This window comes from Macrobrachium nipponense, chromosome 21 (genome assembly GCF_015104395.2).
Source record: "Macrobrachium nipponense isolate FS-2020 chromosome 21, ASM1510439v2, whole genome shotgun sequence".
Taxonomy (NCBI): Eukaryota; Metazoa; Arthropoda; class Malacostraca; order Decapoda; family Palaemonidae; genus Macrobrachium; species Macrobrachium nipponense.
In genome coordinates this window covers 29,410,236-29,427,228 of record NC_087212.1, presented here as the reverse complement: position 1 = coordinate 29,427,228, position 16,993 = coordinate 29,410,236, and the positions used below count along the sequence as shown (strand labels likewise).

General features: G+C 41.5%; 1 protein-coding gene across 1 annotated transcript in view; it reads left to right on the top strand.

Moving 5' to 3' along the window:
• LOC135197440 (kinesin-like protein KIF20B) overlaps positions 1-16,993 on the top strand; it is a 329,336-nt gene that overhangs the window by 233,400 nt on the left and 78,943 nt on the right. Inside the window, 7 exon segments of the mRNA XM_064224510.1 lie at positions 8,538-8,619; positions 8,885-8,981; positions 13,751-13,976; positions 13,978-14,046; positions 14,188-14,669; positions 14,702-15,221; positions 15,264-15,300. Of these exon segments, the coding sequence (XP_064080580.1) occupies positions 8,538-8,619; positions 8,885-8,981; positions 13,751-13,976; positions 13,978-14,046; positions 14,188-14,669; positions 14,702-15,221; positions 15,264-15,300 (1,513 nt within the window).

The window sequence follows — 16,993 nt, the reverse complement described above, 5'->3', positions numbered from 1 at the left end:
CATCACTTTGTCGTAATTTTGCACCATTTTATATTAGCCATTACGTAGAGTTTATATATGAAAATGTGCGCAATTTCATGTAGAATACACAAAAACAACCCATGGTTGTAGCTTTTATCAGTTTTGAAATATTTTCATATAAATCACGATAAGTGCCAAATTTCAACCATTCGGTCAATTTTGACTCTACCGAAATTGGTGAAAAAACGCAATTGTAAGCTAAACTCTTACATTCTAGTAATATTCAATCATTTACCCTTCATTTTGCAACAAATTGGAAGTCTCTAGCACAATATTTTGATTTATGGTGAATTTTTGAAAAAAAAACTTTTTCCTTGTGTCCACACAGTAACTGCCAAAAAAACCCAGAAATTCTTACGTCAGTTTGTCGTAATGTTTGCACCATTTTATATTAGCCATTACATAGAGTTTTATATATGAAAAATGTGCATTTCATGTAGAATACAACAAGAAACAACCCATGTTGTGCCAAAATTTCAACCTTTGGTCAACTTGACTCGACTGAAATGGTAAAAGAATGCAATTGTAAGCTAAAACTCTTACATTTCTAGTTATACTCAATCATTTACCTTCATTTTATATTAAATTGGAAGTCTAGCAAAATATTTCGATTTATGGTGAATTTTTGAAAAAACCTTTTCCTTACGTCCGAAAAAATCAGAAATTCTTTCGTCAGTTTGTCGTAATGTTTGCACTGTTTTATATTAGCCGTTACATAAAGTTTTATATATGAAAATGTGCGCAATGTAATGTAGAATACAACTAAAAAGTAGCTTTTATCAGTTTTGAAATATTTTCATATAAATCATGATAAATAGAAAAGATTTGATCTGTCAACTTTAACCCGATTGAAATGGTCGAAAACTGCAATTGTAAGTTACAACACTTACAGTCTAGTAATATTCAATCAATTACCTTCGTTTTGCAATAAACAGGAAGTCTAGCATAATATTTCTTTGTTCATACACGAAACAAACCTGAGGTCTTAACATTAGGATTTACTAGCGCCAAGCTGGAAACCGGTAGAATTAAAATTACACTTGTGAGATCCAGGGACTAATGGCATCTATACCAGGTCACGGGGCATGTATACCCAGAATGCCCACGGCTACCTGTGACCCATCAGTTATTTTCCTACCGCCTTTAAGATAAGACGTGTTACTGTCTATCTCATTTAAAGCCGGTTTTCAGTTTGCCCGTTCTTTATCCATTTCATTTTTTTTTATTTTTCATCCTCTTTTCTTCTCCAAGTGTGATCAGTGTGTGGTAAGAGTGTATACGTGGTATGATGGAGAATATTTGCCTCAACACGGATCGTCTTGCCGCTTCGAAGAGGAGACAAAGGAAATGCCCAGGAGTCAGTGGCTTTCCATGTTCTAGGTTCCTAACTTCGGTGTCGACGGATCCTCATAACCAACGTGTAGTAGGTGCAGGGAAAAAGCGTATGTACGGTTACTAATCCGTGTTCTGTTTGTCGCGGTTCGGTCGGTGGAACAGTGGAAGAAGTTCTATGGGAAAAGCCAATACAAAAGGAAGGGGGTGACGCCATCTTTGGATGACCAAACCTTATCGGCTTCTTTTGTATCGGTAATAAACCAGGCTGCTCCATATGTTTCTCCACCTGCTTTTGAATTGTCTCATACCCCTTCGGTTTCTCCTAGCGGTTCTGTATCGGAAACGTCAGGAGGGGGGGGCATTGGGTAATTTTATGAATAATTTGCACTCTCCTTTGTTCCCAGCAAGTAGAGGGGGGGAGATCCGCCATCTTTGTTCCAGGCTCCTGCTACTCAAGCGCATAGGTTAAATGGTACGTGGTCAGCGCTAGGGCCTACCAGGCGTACCAACCTTGGATGGTCTGCTTGCGCATTATATGATGTCACGGTTCCAGCAGGGTCCGGCAGCGCTGAATGTTCCTCATCCACCGGGCTTGCAATTTATGGGAAATTAATGCCGCGGCTTCACCATCCCACTCAGTATTTACAGCGATGCAGAACGTGGGAGGTAGTTTGGCCAGCAAACGTGCGGTTGCCAACAGAAACCTCTCAGTCTCTCCCTACGAGAGGGATGACGTCACAACATACGTCACACCCTGAGATGGCAGGCGTGATGACGTCACAGACCGATTCTCGGCCTTTTCGCTGCACCCAGACGCTAATACGCCTTCTGACCCGTCAATGCAAACTGTAATGCAGAAATTACAGGATATAGAGGAGAGAATGAATAAGAGAGACAAAAGAAAAGTGTGATTCGCCTTCTTCGTCTTCTTCCTCTAGTTCGGCGTCATCGCTAAGTCCGATAACGTCACGGCGAGCGCCAGTCAAGCGTTGGAGGAGGATTCGGGAGTTCCTGGCGGATCCTCGGACCAAGAGGAGAAGAATCAATTCTTCCTCTTCTTCGGACCAAGACTGTCATTTCCAAGTCAGCAAGAAGGTCGGAAAATCAGTGGCTATTAAGCACAAGGTTGGCAGACGAAGCCGTTCGCAAGAGTCGAACAAGCGAGAGAGGTGACGGCCGGCGAGCTAGCGGCCGAGGCGGAGTTGCCAGTTCGGATCGCAAAAAACTGCGATACCTCTGGTAAAGCGACGTTCGGCGAAAGGTGCAGCAGAGGATGGAATGCAGGTCCCAGTTTCGCCCGTAAGGCCGTTCAAAATACGTACGAAGGACGATAAGGCTCCTATTAAAAGTACGAAAAATAGAGAGTTGGCAACCTCGGCGGATACGTTCGTGGAAGGCAGTGTCCGTCTGGATAGAAGGTCGAGGCCGGGCTCGCCGACGCTCGAAAACGATGCCAATGCTAATAGAGACGAACTTACCTCTGTCTTAAGGGAGCCTTCATCTTGGGAGATCTAGACGAGATTCTCGCTCTAGATCAGTGAGCAGAGAAAGAGTGAGACGTTCTCGTTCCCCTGCTGACTATCCGGGATCGAGCCAACAGCGGCCAGCAAAGATCAAAGAGACCGCGGCCGTAGGGCAGGTGGCCGTGGGAATTCCGGGCCGTCTGTCAGAAGATAGAGGCGAGAGCAACATCCCTCGTGACGGAGAGTGGTACACTAGAGCCGGAGGAAGGAGAAAAAACCAAGAGTTTCTGGCCTCGTATGCAAGAGGTGTTATTGATTTGATTCGTCAATTCAATAGCCTTTCGGAGAAGACAGAAACACCGGCAGTATGTTTCCTCCTGGAATTGACCATGGCGTTTGGACTAAAGAGGGATACCAAGGTTGTGTATGAATTGCCTTGTTCGAGTCATGCGGAATCGGTCTTGCAACACGTAAACGCAAAGATTGCAGGGAGGGATAATTCCTTAAGATCTAATAGATCATTTAATTTATTCCCCCTCCAATGATAAAGCAAAGGAAAAAATTATACGACACCGAAGGTCCCTTTGCTGTCCCCTAGACAAATGAACCCTAATGTTGTAAGGTTAAGGCCTGGATTAACCTTGGATCAGGGGTTAAAATGGAGTGCCCTTCGATGACGTACCAAGAGGTGCTACGTTAGAAGCAACAGCTTCTTCTGCTTTTTCAGGCCTGCTCCTGGTTAGACCTTTGGTCAACAGCAGTGGCGAAAAATTGCATCCTCGGAAGCAACAAGGGAAAGAGTAGTGGATGAACCATTGTTCATTAGATTACTACAGTCAAGGGGGTCCAGGCGATGAGTACCTGACAAACGTAAGTGCCAATGTTTGGGCAAATATCCTGCTAATGAGGAGAGATGCAGCATTGGCTAGATCTAAGCCGCAATGTGGATTTGGATTGTGTTTAGCACAATGCAGGAATGGGGATATCTTGGAATCGCAACTACTGTTGCCAGAGGTCATACTGGAAGAGGCGATAGATAGAAGAAGGATGGACACTAACGATAGGTTGGTGCAACAGGGGCAGTTGGAAAACGGCTAACAGTCAAACTAACTCCTTTGGAGGGAAGACAACAGCAGATGTCTCGAAAGAATACAGTGAGACATAGCATCCCTAATAGAGTCACAAGACCCTCTTCCCCAAAGAGGATAACTCATCGGCCCTTTCACAATAGAAACAACAGAGGAAGGGGCAATAGGGGAAGAGGGAGAGGCTCAAGAAGATAGGATGGGCGCCTCCCATCACTCGGCCAACACCAGTTGGGGGGTTGCCTGGGCAAATTTAAATCACTGGGAAAGGGTGGTGGCAGGAACCTAGGGGCCCAGAAGCAGTGGGAGTGGGGGATGTTTCTCAGGATCGGGTATTTGATTCCAGTTCGAGGTAACCCGCCCCTGACAGATCAACCATTACCCCAAGGTCACTTATGCCCACAAATCTCAGAAGGCCACTATTCTGCAGGACGAAGTGAAGAAGATGATGGAAAAAAGGAGCTGTGCAACAAGTATGCAGTCCGACAAAAGGCTTCTACAGCAGGATTTTCCTGGTACCCAAAGCCAACGGGGAGTGGAGGACAGTAATAGACCTGTCAACGCTGAATCTGTTTATAAGAAAACCAGTTTCAAGATGGAAACTCCGAAAACGGTTCTACAAACAGTCAGAATCGGAGACTTTATGCTGACAGTCGATCTAAAGGACGCATACTTTCAGATACCAGTCCATCAGTCTTCAAGGAAATTTCTCCGCTCAGTCTTGCAGGGAAAGCTTTCGAATTCAAGGTCCTGTGCTTCGGATTGACAACGTCTCCTCAAGTTTTTACAAGAGTGTTCACCCTCGTGTCGGCGTGGGCGCATGCTCAGGGATCAGGCTAATAAGATATCTGGACGATTGGCTGGGTGATAGCAAAGTCCAGGGAGAAATTTGCTCAGGGGACAGGGCGGCCCTCCTGCAACTTTGTCACAGCCTAGGTATTGTTGGTGAATCAGCAGAAGTCGCAGCTGATCCAAGTCACGTTTGGAATATCTGGGGAAATGGTGATAGACACAACACAAGCCTCCAAAGTATTCCCGACAGACCAAAGAGTAGAGAAATGCAAACAAGTGGTGAATGCCTTTCTGGGAAAGCAGACACAGCCAGCAAAACAGTGGCAGGTGGTGCTGGGAATCCTAACCTCCCATGGAGAAGCTAGTACCCCGCAAGGAAGGCTACACCTTCGGTAAAACCGGACAATGGAGGATGAAGGAAGTTTTGGTCACCAACAGTAGATCACCCGTACGAGCAAATTCCCTTGTCGGCAGAAGTGAGGAAAGACTTGCTGTGGTGGGTGGGACGATGACAATCTGACAGTGGGTGTCCCCCTTCAACAATCCTCCCCAGACCTCTGCTGTTCTCGGATGCGTCACTAGAAGGCTGGGGAGCCATATGGAGGAGTTGATGGTGTCAGCAAAATGGAGTTGCAAGGACAGAGAACTCCATATAAACGTGCTGGAGTTGAAAGCAGCTTTCCTGGCTCTACAAGAATTCAGGGAGAGAGTAAAGGGACACTCAGTGGTATTGATGTCAGACAACACCACAGTAGTAGCTTATAAAACAAGCAAGGAGGCCTAGTTTCTCGGCAGTTACATGTGATGACAGTTCAACTTCACCAGTGGGCTATAGAGAAACCTGGTAGATATCAAGGCCAGGTATATTCCGGGAAAAAAAGAAACATAGTGGCCGACAAGTTGAGCCGCAGGGATCAGATTCTGGGAACGGAGTGGTCCCTACAACCAACAGGTAGTGGACAGATGCTCATGTTGTGGGAAGGACCGATCATAGACCTATTCGCAACCAGTACAACAAAAAGTTGGAAGTGTATTGTTCAGTAGTCCCGGACGCAGAGGCGTAGTAGAACGTAAGATGCGCTCACACAACACCCCTGGGACAATCTGGACGTGTACGCATTTCCTCCATTTTGTCTAATCCGTCAGGTTCTGAACAGGGTAATGCGGTCTCAGAACCTCAAGATGACCCTGGTAGCCCCGTTATGGCCGAAAGCAGAGTGGTTTCCAGACCTACTGGAACTCCTAGTAGATGTGCCAAGAGAGTTACCTCCATGGAGCAACTTCTGTGTCAGCCTCACGTGGAGAGGTACCACCAGTCGGTGAAGTCCCTATCGCTTCACGGGTGGAGACTGTCAAGTATCTCCTCCGAGAGCGAGGGTTTTCGCAGAAAGCAGCAAACTCAGAATGGCAGGTAATATCAGAAATCATCTGCGACAGTATACCAAGGAAAGTGGTCAGCATACTGTGATTGGTGTCATAGAGGGAACGTGTCTCCACTCGGTACCACTATTCAGCAAGTTAGCAGACTTTCTGATATATCTCAGAACAGAAAAACATATGTCTGTATCTGCAGTGAAGGGGTACAGGCTGCTCTAGCCTCAGTCTTACGAATGAAAGGAGTGGACATATCGTCTTCATGGGAGTTGGCCATGCTGATGAGGAGCTTTGAACAGTCATGCCCACCAAAGGAGCTAAAAGCCCCAGATTGGAATCTGACCAAGGTACTGAGTAGTCTGACAAAACCCCCCTACGAACCGCTAAGGCAGTCCACGGATAGGAGCAATGACCCTGAAGACAGTCTTCTTATTGGCCCTGGCTTCAACTAAAAGGTGGGGGAGCTACATGGCCTCTCATATCTCATAAAGCACTCGAGAGGTTGGAGATCAATGGTGTGTGAGTTTGTCCCAGAATTCGTGGCAAAGACCCAAAATCCAACAATAGTAGACGGCAGATTCGACTCCTTTACCATACCTTCCTTGGCAGACTTTTGTAGACAACGACAAAGCTGAGATGCTCCTGTGCCCCGTCAGGGCACTAAGGGAGTACTTAAAGAGAACAAGGCACCTCAGGCCGGGGTGCCGAGAGGTTGTTCGTAAGTACAGGATGGAACAAGAAGGAAGTGTCCAAGAATACAATATCATTTTGGCTAAGGGAGACGATCAGAGATGCTTATACTGCAGAAGACAGAGGGTCAGATAGCCAGGTGGAGCTAGAGCTCATGACATCAGGGGTGTGAGTGCTTCCCTGGCATTTTAGAAGAACATGTCCGTGATAAAATTCTGAAAGCTGGCGTGTGGAAGCGCCAAACAACTTTCACCATCATTTTATTTGAAAGATGTTGCCCCATAGATCCTTGGACAACCTTTCCTTGGGTCCAGTGGTGGCGGCCCAACAGTGATATAGTTCATCCAGTGCCCCTGGCGGGTCAGTTTTGCGTCTAGTCTAAAGATGAAGGTATGAAAGTAGAATGATGGGATGACTGGTTCTTTTTTCTTTACTACTTTCTTCCTACTCCTTTAACTACGGGCAATATGAAGGAGAGTACCGTCATGTGCTGGAACGGACTAGATGCAGGTGAGATGGTCAGCCATACTGTGAAGCTATCTTAGCTGATGATATACTTTTCAGTAGCAACACACCCCTCTGGATAATAAGGAAAAGGAGGGGTGAGGGTGGATCCAGTCGCAAGGGACAAGAGTAACAGTAGAATGGTATCTACACCCAGTGGGAGGAAACCAATAGATCCGCTTATATCTTTGGTCCTAGGTTCATTGTCCATTCTCTTAGAATTTCCCTATATATTCGGAAATGGATAAGGTGGCAAACTCCCAGTCAGTTGTAGAGACTTACCTCCCTCCAATAGTAAGTCTATCCTAATGTTAAGACCGAAGGTTTGTTTCGTGTATGAACAATACCAAATTGTAACTAATTTGTATTTTTCATAACTACAAAACCGGAGGTTTCTTAACAGTTAAGGCCCACCTCGAACCACCCAACGCTCCTCTGAAGGTCTAAAACTGGGTTAGAAATATAACTGATGGGTCACAGGTAGCCGTGGGCATTCTGGGTAATACATGCCCCGTGACCTGGTATATAGCCATTAGTCCCTGGATCTCACAAGTGTAATTTTAATTCTACCGGTTTCCAGCTTGGCGCTAGTAAATCCTAATGTTAAGACCTCAGGTTTGTTAGTTATGAAAAATACAAATTGGTTACAAATTTGGTATATTTATGGTGAATTTTTGAAAACCACTTTTTTTACGTCCGCGTATTACGAATTCGTGCATCATTTTGTGATAATATTTTCTCTGTGTTGCTTTGATTGTTTTACAATTTGTTATATACCAAAATCATTGCAATTTAGTGTACAATACAACAACAAAAAATTAACTCATACAATTTGTTATATACCAAAATCATTGCAATTTAGTGTACAATACAACAACAAAAAATTAACTCATTAACTTTAACTGTTTTGCTCACAGCGCAATTTGTATACAATTATATGAAATTTTTTTTTTGCGCTGTCATATATTCCAATATTTATATATGATAATGATATTTTTTTCCATTTCTGATGGTTGCATACTAAACTTCAGGCAATGACAAAAAAGGGAGCCAAAAATGAGCTCTTGATCTTGAAAACTAAGCATGCTGTGATTAAAAAAAAAAAAAAAAAAAAAAAAAAAAAAAAAAAAAAAATTCCACTTTGGTGCTCACTCCCAAACCCCGCCGGCATACGGAAGACACTTTCGGAAATAGCGGCTCGGCGTTTAAGGGTTAACCTCAAACAGATATTTTATAGATATTTTATGGATATTTATAGATATTTTCCTCATAGAATGTGGAGGATGGGGTTAACGAGACCAAGGAGCTGCGCAGTATTGCGGAGTCTTACCAAACACAGGTTTTGATCCTTGAACCAGGTAAAATATTGCAATATTGAAATTCTACTAGATATCTTATTTTAAGTTAAATTGTTGAGGCTCATGGAATAGTTGAGGGCTCTGGTTCTTATGAAATAATGAATTTTACATAGATTATGCATTCACTGTTTAAGTTATGATTATTTGTATGCAAAAGTGCATAAATTTGCTATGATAGATTTTAATCAGCTGAAGCTATTATTTATCAAGAGCTAATTGAAACTTGAAAAATGGATTTTATTTACATTTTGAGTTGCATTTCAGAACCTAACTGCTACAGAAAAGGAACGCAATAAAGCAGAGAAAGACCTAGAGGAATTGAGGATTAAGAAACGACAAATTGAAGAAGATTATCTTAGGTAAGTAAATGGTTTTTAAGTAACTTCCAAGTAATTACATATCTAAGCCCACTTCTAAGTACCCGGCGGTAGCTAAAAAAATTTGAAAATTTGAAATACGTGGCAGTGATTCTTTGGTTTTGGTGTAGGTCGGAATACCCCCCACTATTGGGTGAATAGGTAAACAACTCGGCAAAGAAGCTCAATTTTATTTCTACCAGCTTCCGACAAAAGGTCATGAGTTGTAACTTTGAGTTTGGATGTCGTCGTTCACCAAGAGTTTCCAGTACCTTCGGTGAAGTACTCTGATTCTTTTGTCATTTCCATTCGACATTTATCAACTAATCAGGTATAATTAACAGTACTTTGACCAGTTTTGAGCTTTTAGTCTTTTTTTTGAGTTTTTCTCTAGCGATGTCTGACTCTTGTAAGTCGAGTGTCCGCTTTTGCAGCAAAGGCTACAATACATGGTTAACTTCAGCATAGTATGATTCCCATTCTGTTTGTGTTAGGTGTAGGGGTCAAGTTTGCACTATTAATTTAACTGGTAATGAGTGTATAGGCTGGGATGAAAAACAATGGAGGGTTCAATGTTCTTACCAATCAAAGTTAGAAAAATATAGGAAGCGTAAGGCTACTGGTAGGTACGAGAGGTCTTTAGCTAGCCAGGAATCTTCCTCTGAAGTGCCTGTGATTTCTATTTTGTCCCCCAAACCCAGTCTTTCCTCTTTTCCACCTGATCCTGTTCCCGACTACCATGCTTTCAATCCCAGTGCCATTGCCAGTCTTGACACAAAGTTTGAATGTAAGTTTGAACTACAGTTAGCTAACTTAATGGCTCAGTAGGCAAGTTAATGCACATGCTTGTCAATAAAAGAAAAAACAAAAAAGTATTGTTAGTGGAGGAGCTGGCTGTCCATCCCGCTGATTCTCTTAGGCGAAGGTCCCTGACATATCCCCTGCACCTGGGAGAAGTCATACTAGAGGCCCAAGGGAGGTCAGTGGCAACTGCCCACAGGCAGTCGACCCTTCAATCGCATCTAGATGTTTCCCAGGTAGCGAAAGACAGCCATTGGGACAGTGGTCATTGCCTTTCTTCAAGCTCGGATTATTTGAGTCCGGAGAAACAGCGCCAATGGCGCAATAGTCACTTTTCCAGACCATTGAAAAGGTCTGCAGTGGACTCTAATTCTACCCATCAGGTACTGCTTAAGAGGGTAAAGGAGGTTAAACCTTCTTGTAGTTTCTGGGATAGCCCAGAGACTTTTTCTTTGGATAATTCCAATAAACTTCCAGGAGGAGACTTTTCCCGACCTGTAGAGAGATGTAAGCATCCGAGATTGGTGCGCACTTTGGAGCCAGTGTCACCTTTGGCCCTTCAAGCTGTACCAGTTACAGTTCACGAGTGGCCTAATGACACCAGGGTGTGAATTGTTCCCTGCTGTGGCTCTTGTAAGTGCTGTTCCTACTAGCCATGTCTCTGTTTCCAAGCGTATTTCGACTCTCAATCCCTCTTTGATGCAGGAGACATTGTTGCATGAGTGGCCCATCGGTGCGCGAGACTTCGATGCATGAGCGTCCATTGGCGCCTGAGACCTCGACGGCATGGACTTTCCAGGGAGTGCCCATTAGTGCCAGAGCTCCCTTTTCCACCTGCACTGGAGTTTTTTTTGTGGCGCAGATTCCGCCCGCGCTCCTCGTATTTTGTCTTCTTTGGTCGGCGCATCCAGACCTCATTTATCTAGTAATTCTGTGGACGAGGAAAAAGATTGCTACAGAAGATTCCAAACTGCCATTGGCTAATGAAGCTCTTATGTGATTTTTCCTGAAAAGGTATCCCAACTTTTTCAAGCCAGCTACTTCTGCTCCTCCAGCTACAACTCTTCAGATGAGCAAGGTTTTTTGCAGAGTCTCGTGATCTCCCTCAGTTTGGTTCTTAACAATTTCAACCAAGAAGGCTATGGATGAGGTCAAAAGTTGGCTAGCAGAAAAGAGAGCACAAGGGAAGGCAGTCTTCTCTTTCCCTCCTTCTTGCTTGAATAAGAGAATACATTCGTATTTCACTGGGGTCTCTCTCTTTGGGTGTTTCTGCCTCCACCCAAGTGGACTTCTCACGACTTATTGAATCTTCTCGGAGATCGGCTTTCATAGCAGCAAAATCAGGTTTTCTTTGGCTGAGATCAACCACCTCCTTCTAAACTCTTTTAAGATTTTAGAAGTTATTAGTTTATGGACTGAACTATCGGCTCCCTTGGTAAGAAAATTCAGGATTCTTCTTCAGCAATTTCTCCATCGGTTTCTTCTGACCTCTTAGGAGTTCTCTTGTGTTTAGACAGAGGCATTCATGATGTGCATTCTTAAGAAGCGTGAGTTATGGTGCTCCTTCACAGCTAAAGGAGTTACTTCAGTCCAGAAATCAGCTCTTCCGTTCTCACCGCTGGTTTGTGAATTCCTGTTTCCTCAGATGTCATTAGTGGGATCGCTTTGGATTTACAGAAGTTGACCCAGGATTTGTCTCCCAATCATCCAAGCGTTCCAGGGAGACTCTGGCTTTTGTCCCTAAGTGTACTTCTCCCTCGCAACAGTTACCCTTTCATGGGGGCAAACAGAGACTGTGATCCAAGTCAAGAGGAAATGTCTGCTTTCCATTAAAAACAATTAAGAAGTCTCCCCCCAAGCCCACATTTAAGCAATAACAGTCTTTCTTATGCAGCGATAGGTGACAGACTCCATCATTTCTGGCAAGAATGGAGCAGAAGAGGAGCAGAACAATGGTGGTAGAGGTCCTAAGAGTGGGATACTCTATTCTGTTCGTTGACTGTCCACCCTTAGTCAAGCAACCCTTTATGTTGACAGCATACTTTCTTGGCTCAGAGAAGTATTCTGCTCTGGCCGACGAGATGTCTGCTCTTCTTCTAAAAGAAATGATCGAGAGAGTCGAGGACTCACAGACCGAGGCCTTTTACAACCGACTTGGTCCGAAAGTCTTCAGGTGGCCCGAGGCCAGTACTGAATAATTTTGTCTTGAAGACAAAGTTTAAATTGGAGACAAATCGACCGATTCTTGCCTCCATCCACAGAGGGGACTGGATAGTCTCCATAGACATGCAAGACTTCTATAGGATTGTCTTCTTCTACAGTCGGAGGATATAGGGTTATGCTAAGTTCTGTATTTAGGCAGAGAGGATTGGATTTGTCTTCAAATCAAGACTTATTGGACTTGATGAGTCTTGATACTTGCAAAGGTATGGACACTCGGCAGGTATCATGGAATTTAGACGTAGTCCTGAAATGGCTGTGTGGTCCTCCTTTTGAACCTCTAGCTTCTGCTCACTCAGGAATTTAACTAGAAAAACACTTCCTGATTGCTTTAGCCTCGGCCAGAAGAGTGAGCAAAATGGAGATGCTTTAGTCTCATTTACTTTAGGCTTCCTCTCTAAGAACGAAAATACTACAAAACTTTGGCCTCGTCCTTTTACTATCAATAACTTGTCTAGTGTAGTAGGATGGAGAATGAAGAGATGAAGGTAAAGGCTCATGAGATAGAGCAGTGGTGACATCTCTGGCCTTTCATATATATAAAAAAAATCTTTCATTAGCTTCCTTTACTCCAGTCCACCTACTGGGAAATGTAAGTCAGTCCCTTTGCAAATTTTTTATTATTGCAACACCCTCGGACGTTTGCGGTGGCTGGCATGGTAATAGTAAAAAGAAGCATAGGAAGCATTCCTTCCTACCTTACTCTTCGCCTTGTAAACGGTGTTGAGTCCTTGGGGCCGTGATCAGCTTCCACCTTGTATATGCATGAACTGCCAGATGCCACAGATTCTATGCTTTAGAATCTATGGTTGTTTTAACTTTGATTTCCAGCTGGGCGCTAGAAGATTGTCCATTATTAAGACCTGAGGGTTGTTAAGCTATGAAAAATCAATAAATTGATTGAAAACAAATTTGTTATGTTATGGCTTTTTTCTATTTTGAGAACCGTGAACTAGCATTCCCTCAGACTTCAACACTAGCACTGGGCCACTTAGAAAAGAATGCATTTGAACTCGTAAGAAGGTCTGTCAAAATTTGTCCCTGGCGGCATGGTTTGTGTGGATGTCATTTCAAGACTAACTGTCAGGATGTGTCATTAAGATCTGTTTGCACAGATTAAGGGGGTGTCCACAGTAAGAGGGCTTGTAGAAAAATGAATGTTTTTTATTGACCAGTTGACCAATATTGCCTAACTAATAACGATATTGTGACTCGTGAGATAAGCTTTAATGCGAATGCCAAAACTAATGTCATCAGGTTTAACGCCCAAAGAATTGTGGTTATGGTAAGAGAAATAAATATATCTGTTTACTTTCTTGCATCTTTTCTATATTTAGTGGCTCTCAACATGGTGTATATTTTGGAAAGTAGTGATAGTAAATTGGTATATAACTAACTGAAAGATGGCCCCATCTGAATGATGACTCAAACAATGGGGGGGGGGGGGGGAGGTGATTAGGCCGCAAAGTTAAAACTTTTGTTGTTTATTCTTTTATAGTTTTATAGGGTTGTTAATACTTTTTACCAGGATTTTAAGCTTCAAGTTGTTACTGCCATCAATGAGGTTCTTTAGCCCCTGCTGAATTGCTATTGGCCAGCTGGAAATAACTCCTTTTCTCATTATACTACTTTTGTAAAACAATAAGCTGCTCTTGTTTTCAAGTAATTTGTTTCTGAGATTATGGATTTACTTCATGTACTGTAGCAGGAAATACATTTACCTTTAACTCATAGTTCCTTTTTTTTGACAGAGATAAGAGCAAACTTTTGCTTGAACTTGCACACTTGAAAAGAAATGGCAACAACAGTGTAAAATATGAGAAGGCAGGATGCACAGAGTTACAAGAAGCTTTAGTGAAGATCTCTCAATTAGAAAGAGAGACTGCCACCTTAGAGGAGGAAAAGGGTCACTTGCATAATCAGTTGATAGAAAATAAAGACCTGTTTGAGCATCTAAAGGGAGCAAACTTAGGGGGTAAGGAAACTTGAAAGTCATCAGAGAACTCTTGTGAAAGAGAAAGAGGATCTTGAGAAAGATGTTGCTGAGGTTTGTAGCCATTCTTGTTCTTTTTCTTCCAGTGGATGATAATACTGTTATGTTGCATATTGTAGTTACAAAAAGTGGTTGCTTTTGTGTACAGCTTTAGGTTTTGAAAGGATTTAAAACTAATTATTGTATTATTTTCAGCTTAGTAAAAAACTGATGTCTGTTCAAGATGAAAGAATGGCAGAACAGTTAGATACTTCTTCCCTCAAGGCTAATAATGTAAGTATCACTAATCAAGTGAACACTTTGAAGAATGAAATTCAGGATAAAGAAGAACTCATTAATTCTTTGAATGAACAACTCTCAGCTCAGAAAAGAGCCTGTGCAACTGCTGTTGCTGAAAAAGAGGAACTGGCAACTGTGAACAGTGAGTTGTCTGTAAAGGTAGAGAATTTGAAGGAAACTGTTAATTCCATAACTTTTGATGAGTTACCCAATGAACAAACTACTTCATTAGAAAAAGAAATGAGAAAGGTTAGAGATGAGCTTAGAAAGGAAAAAGAGCTAAATGCACTTCTAAAGGAAAAAGAAGAACTGCTTAGCAAAGTGGAGGAAGAAAGAGAAGGGTTACTAGTTAAGGTGGAAGAGGAAAAAGAGGCATTGGCTCAAAAGGTGAACGAAGAGCAAAAGACGATCTCGTTATGAGGTAACTTGTGAACGTGGAGGAAGGGAATGCTGAAGCTATAAGGGCTCTTAAAACAGAGATTGAATCCTTGAAATTAGATCTTGAGGATGCTAAACAAACCTTAGAGGAAAAGAATAAGTCTGAGCACAATTTATGGAATACTTTGCAAGAAAAGGATGCACAATTAAAGGAAAATGCAAGTTACTTGAATGAACAAGTACAGCTTAAAGAAGAAAATGAACAGCTGAAACTTAAATTAGAGAAAAGGAATCAACTGTCAAATGATGAAATTGAGCAGTTAAAGGCAAGTGCTGAGAAGGAAAGGGAACTTAGACAGCAAGCTGAGCAAGAGAGACAACATGTAGATGAACTTTTAATATCAGTGAAATCTGAGCTAGAAAAAATTCAGTGTGAGAGGGATAGATTAAAAGAGGAGCTTGAATGTTCACAAGAGTCACTCTTAAAGTATAAGGGAGAAAGAGAACATTATATAACACAGCTGAAGGAAGAAAATGAGTCCTTTACCAGCAAATTGGATGACCTTGAGAAAGTAGTTCTCTAATGACAGAAAACAAGGGAGTCTGGAGTACAGTTGGAGAAGGCTAAAGAACAATTGGAAGAAGTAAAAGGTAATTCCTTAAAATGTTTGTTATTTTGTCTAATTTTGAATAAATTTTGCATCAGTGTGTTAAGCTGATAGATAGTTTATTACATAGACATATGAAGGGATTGTCGAGTCTTGATTTTTGTTAGAAGAGAAAAGTATATAGGTTGTTTCAGAGTAGTTTTAATTAATGTTGTACATAAATGCAAAATAAAGATGGCTGAAAGTGTGAAAGTTAGTTAAATGGTGAAATTGTCGGTTAGAAAGTTATTTTAGTTGGAATAGGACCAGAATGTTTTTAGGGTTTTTTTTTTATTACCAAGAGAATGGAAGAGGATAGTTGAGGAAATTATACATTGGGAAATTCTTTGAAGGAGAATGGTTGAGTTTTTAGAATGTAAGAGAAGTAGCATCCAGAAAATGTTACTCTATGTTCAGTAGAGATGGGTTGATGGAATGTGTATGAAGTCAAGTTATGGTAAAGTTTGAGCAGTTAGTAAGGTCATAGTTTTGCTGGAGTTCAGTCTTTCTCTTATTGACAACATTGGTCCAGCTTTTGTGGACAAAAATTAATTTACAAATAAAGACTAAAACTATAGTGAATTAGAAAGATTTTAGTTTATAGATTAACCCTCTTACGCCGGAGCGGTAAATAAAAATTGTCTCCCCGTATGCCGGAGGGGTTTCGGAGTGAGCGCGGAAGCGGAAAAAATATTTTTTTCAAAAAATCACAGCGCGCTTAGTTTTCAAGATTAAGAGTTCATTTTTGGCTCCTTTTTTTGTCATTGCCTGAAGTTTAGTATGCAACCATCAGAAATGAAAAAAATTATCATTATCATATATAAATAATGCGATATATGATAGCGCAAAAACGAAATTTCATATATAATTTTATTCAAATCCCGCTGTGCGCAAAACGGTTAAAGGTAACAAGTTACTTTTTTTTTTGTAATGTACACTAAATTGCAATCATTTTGGTATATAACACATTGTAAAACTATAAAAGCAACACAGAGAAAATATTATCACAAAATAATGCATGAATTCGTAACGCGCGGACGTAAACAAATATTTTTTTCAAAAATTTCACCATAAATCTAAATATTGTCCTAGGGACTTCCAATTTCTTTCAAATGAGACAAATGATTGAATATTACTATACTGTAAGAGTATTAGCTTACAATTGCAGTTTTCGACCATATCTGACGAGTTAAAGTTGACCAAATGTCAAATTTTTTTATATATATATTATTTATATGCAATTATTTCGGAAATAAGAAAAGCTACAACCTTCAAATATTTTTCGTTTTATTCTACATGAAATTGCCACACATTTTCATATATAAAACTCTATGAAATGCCTAATGAAACGAGCAAATATTCTGAGAATGGGACGTACGCATTTCGGAGATTTGTGGCGGAGAATCCGCACGCGGAGGGAAGGAAAGATTTTTTTTTTTAAATTCACATACCATAAATCTAAATATTTTGCCAGAGACTTCGAATTTGTTTCAAGATGAAGATAAATGACTGAATATTACTAGACTGTAAAAGTTTTAGCTTACAATTGCGTTTTTCGATCATTTTGGTAGAGTCAAAGTTGACCGAACGTGGTTTTTTTCTATTTATCGTGATTTATATGCAAATATTTCAAAAATGAGAAAAGCTACAACCTTCATTTATTTTTTGTTGTATTCTACATAAAATTGCACACATTT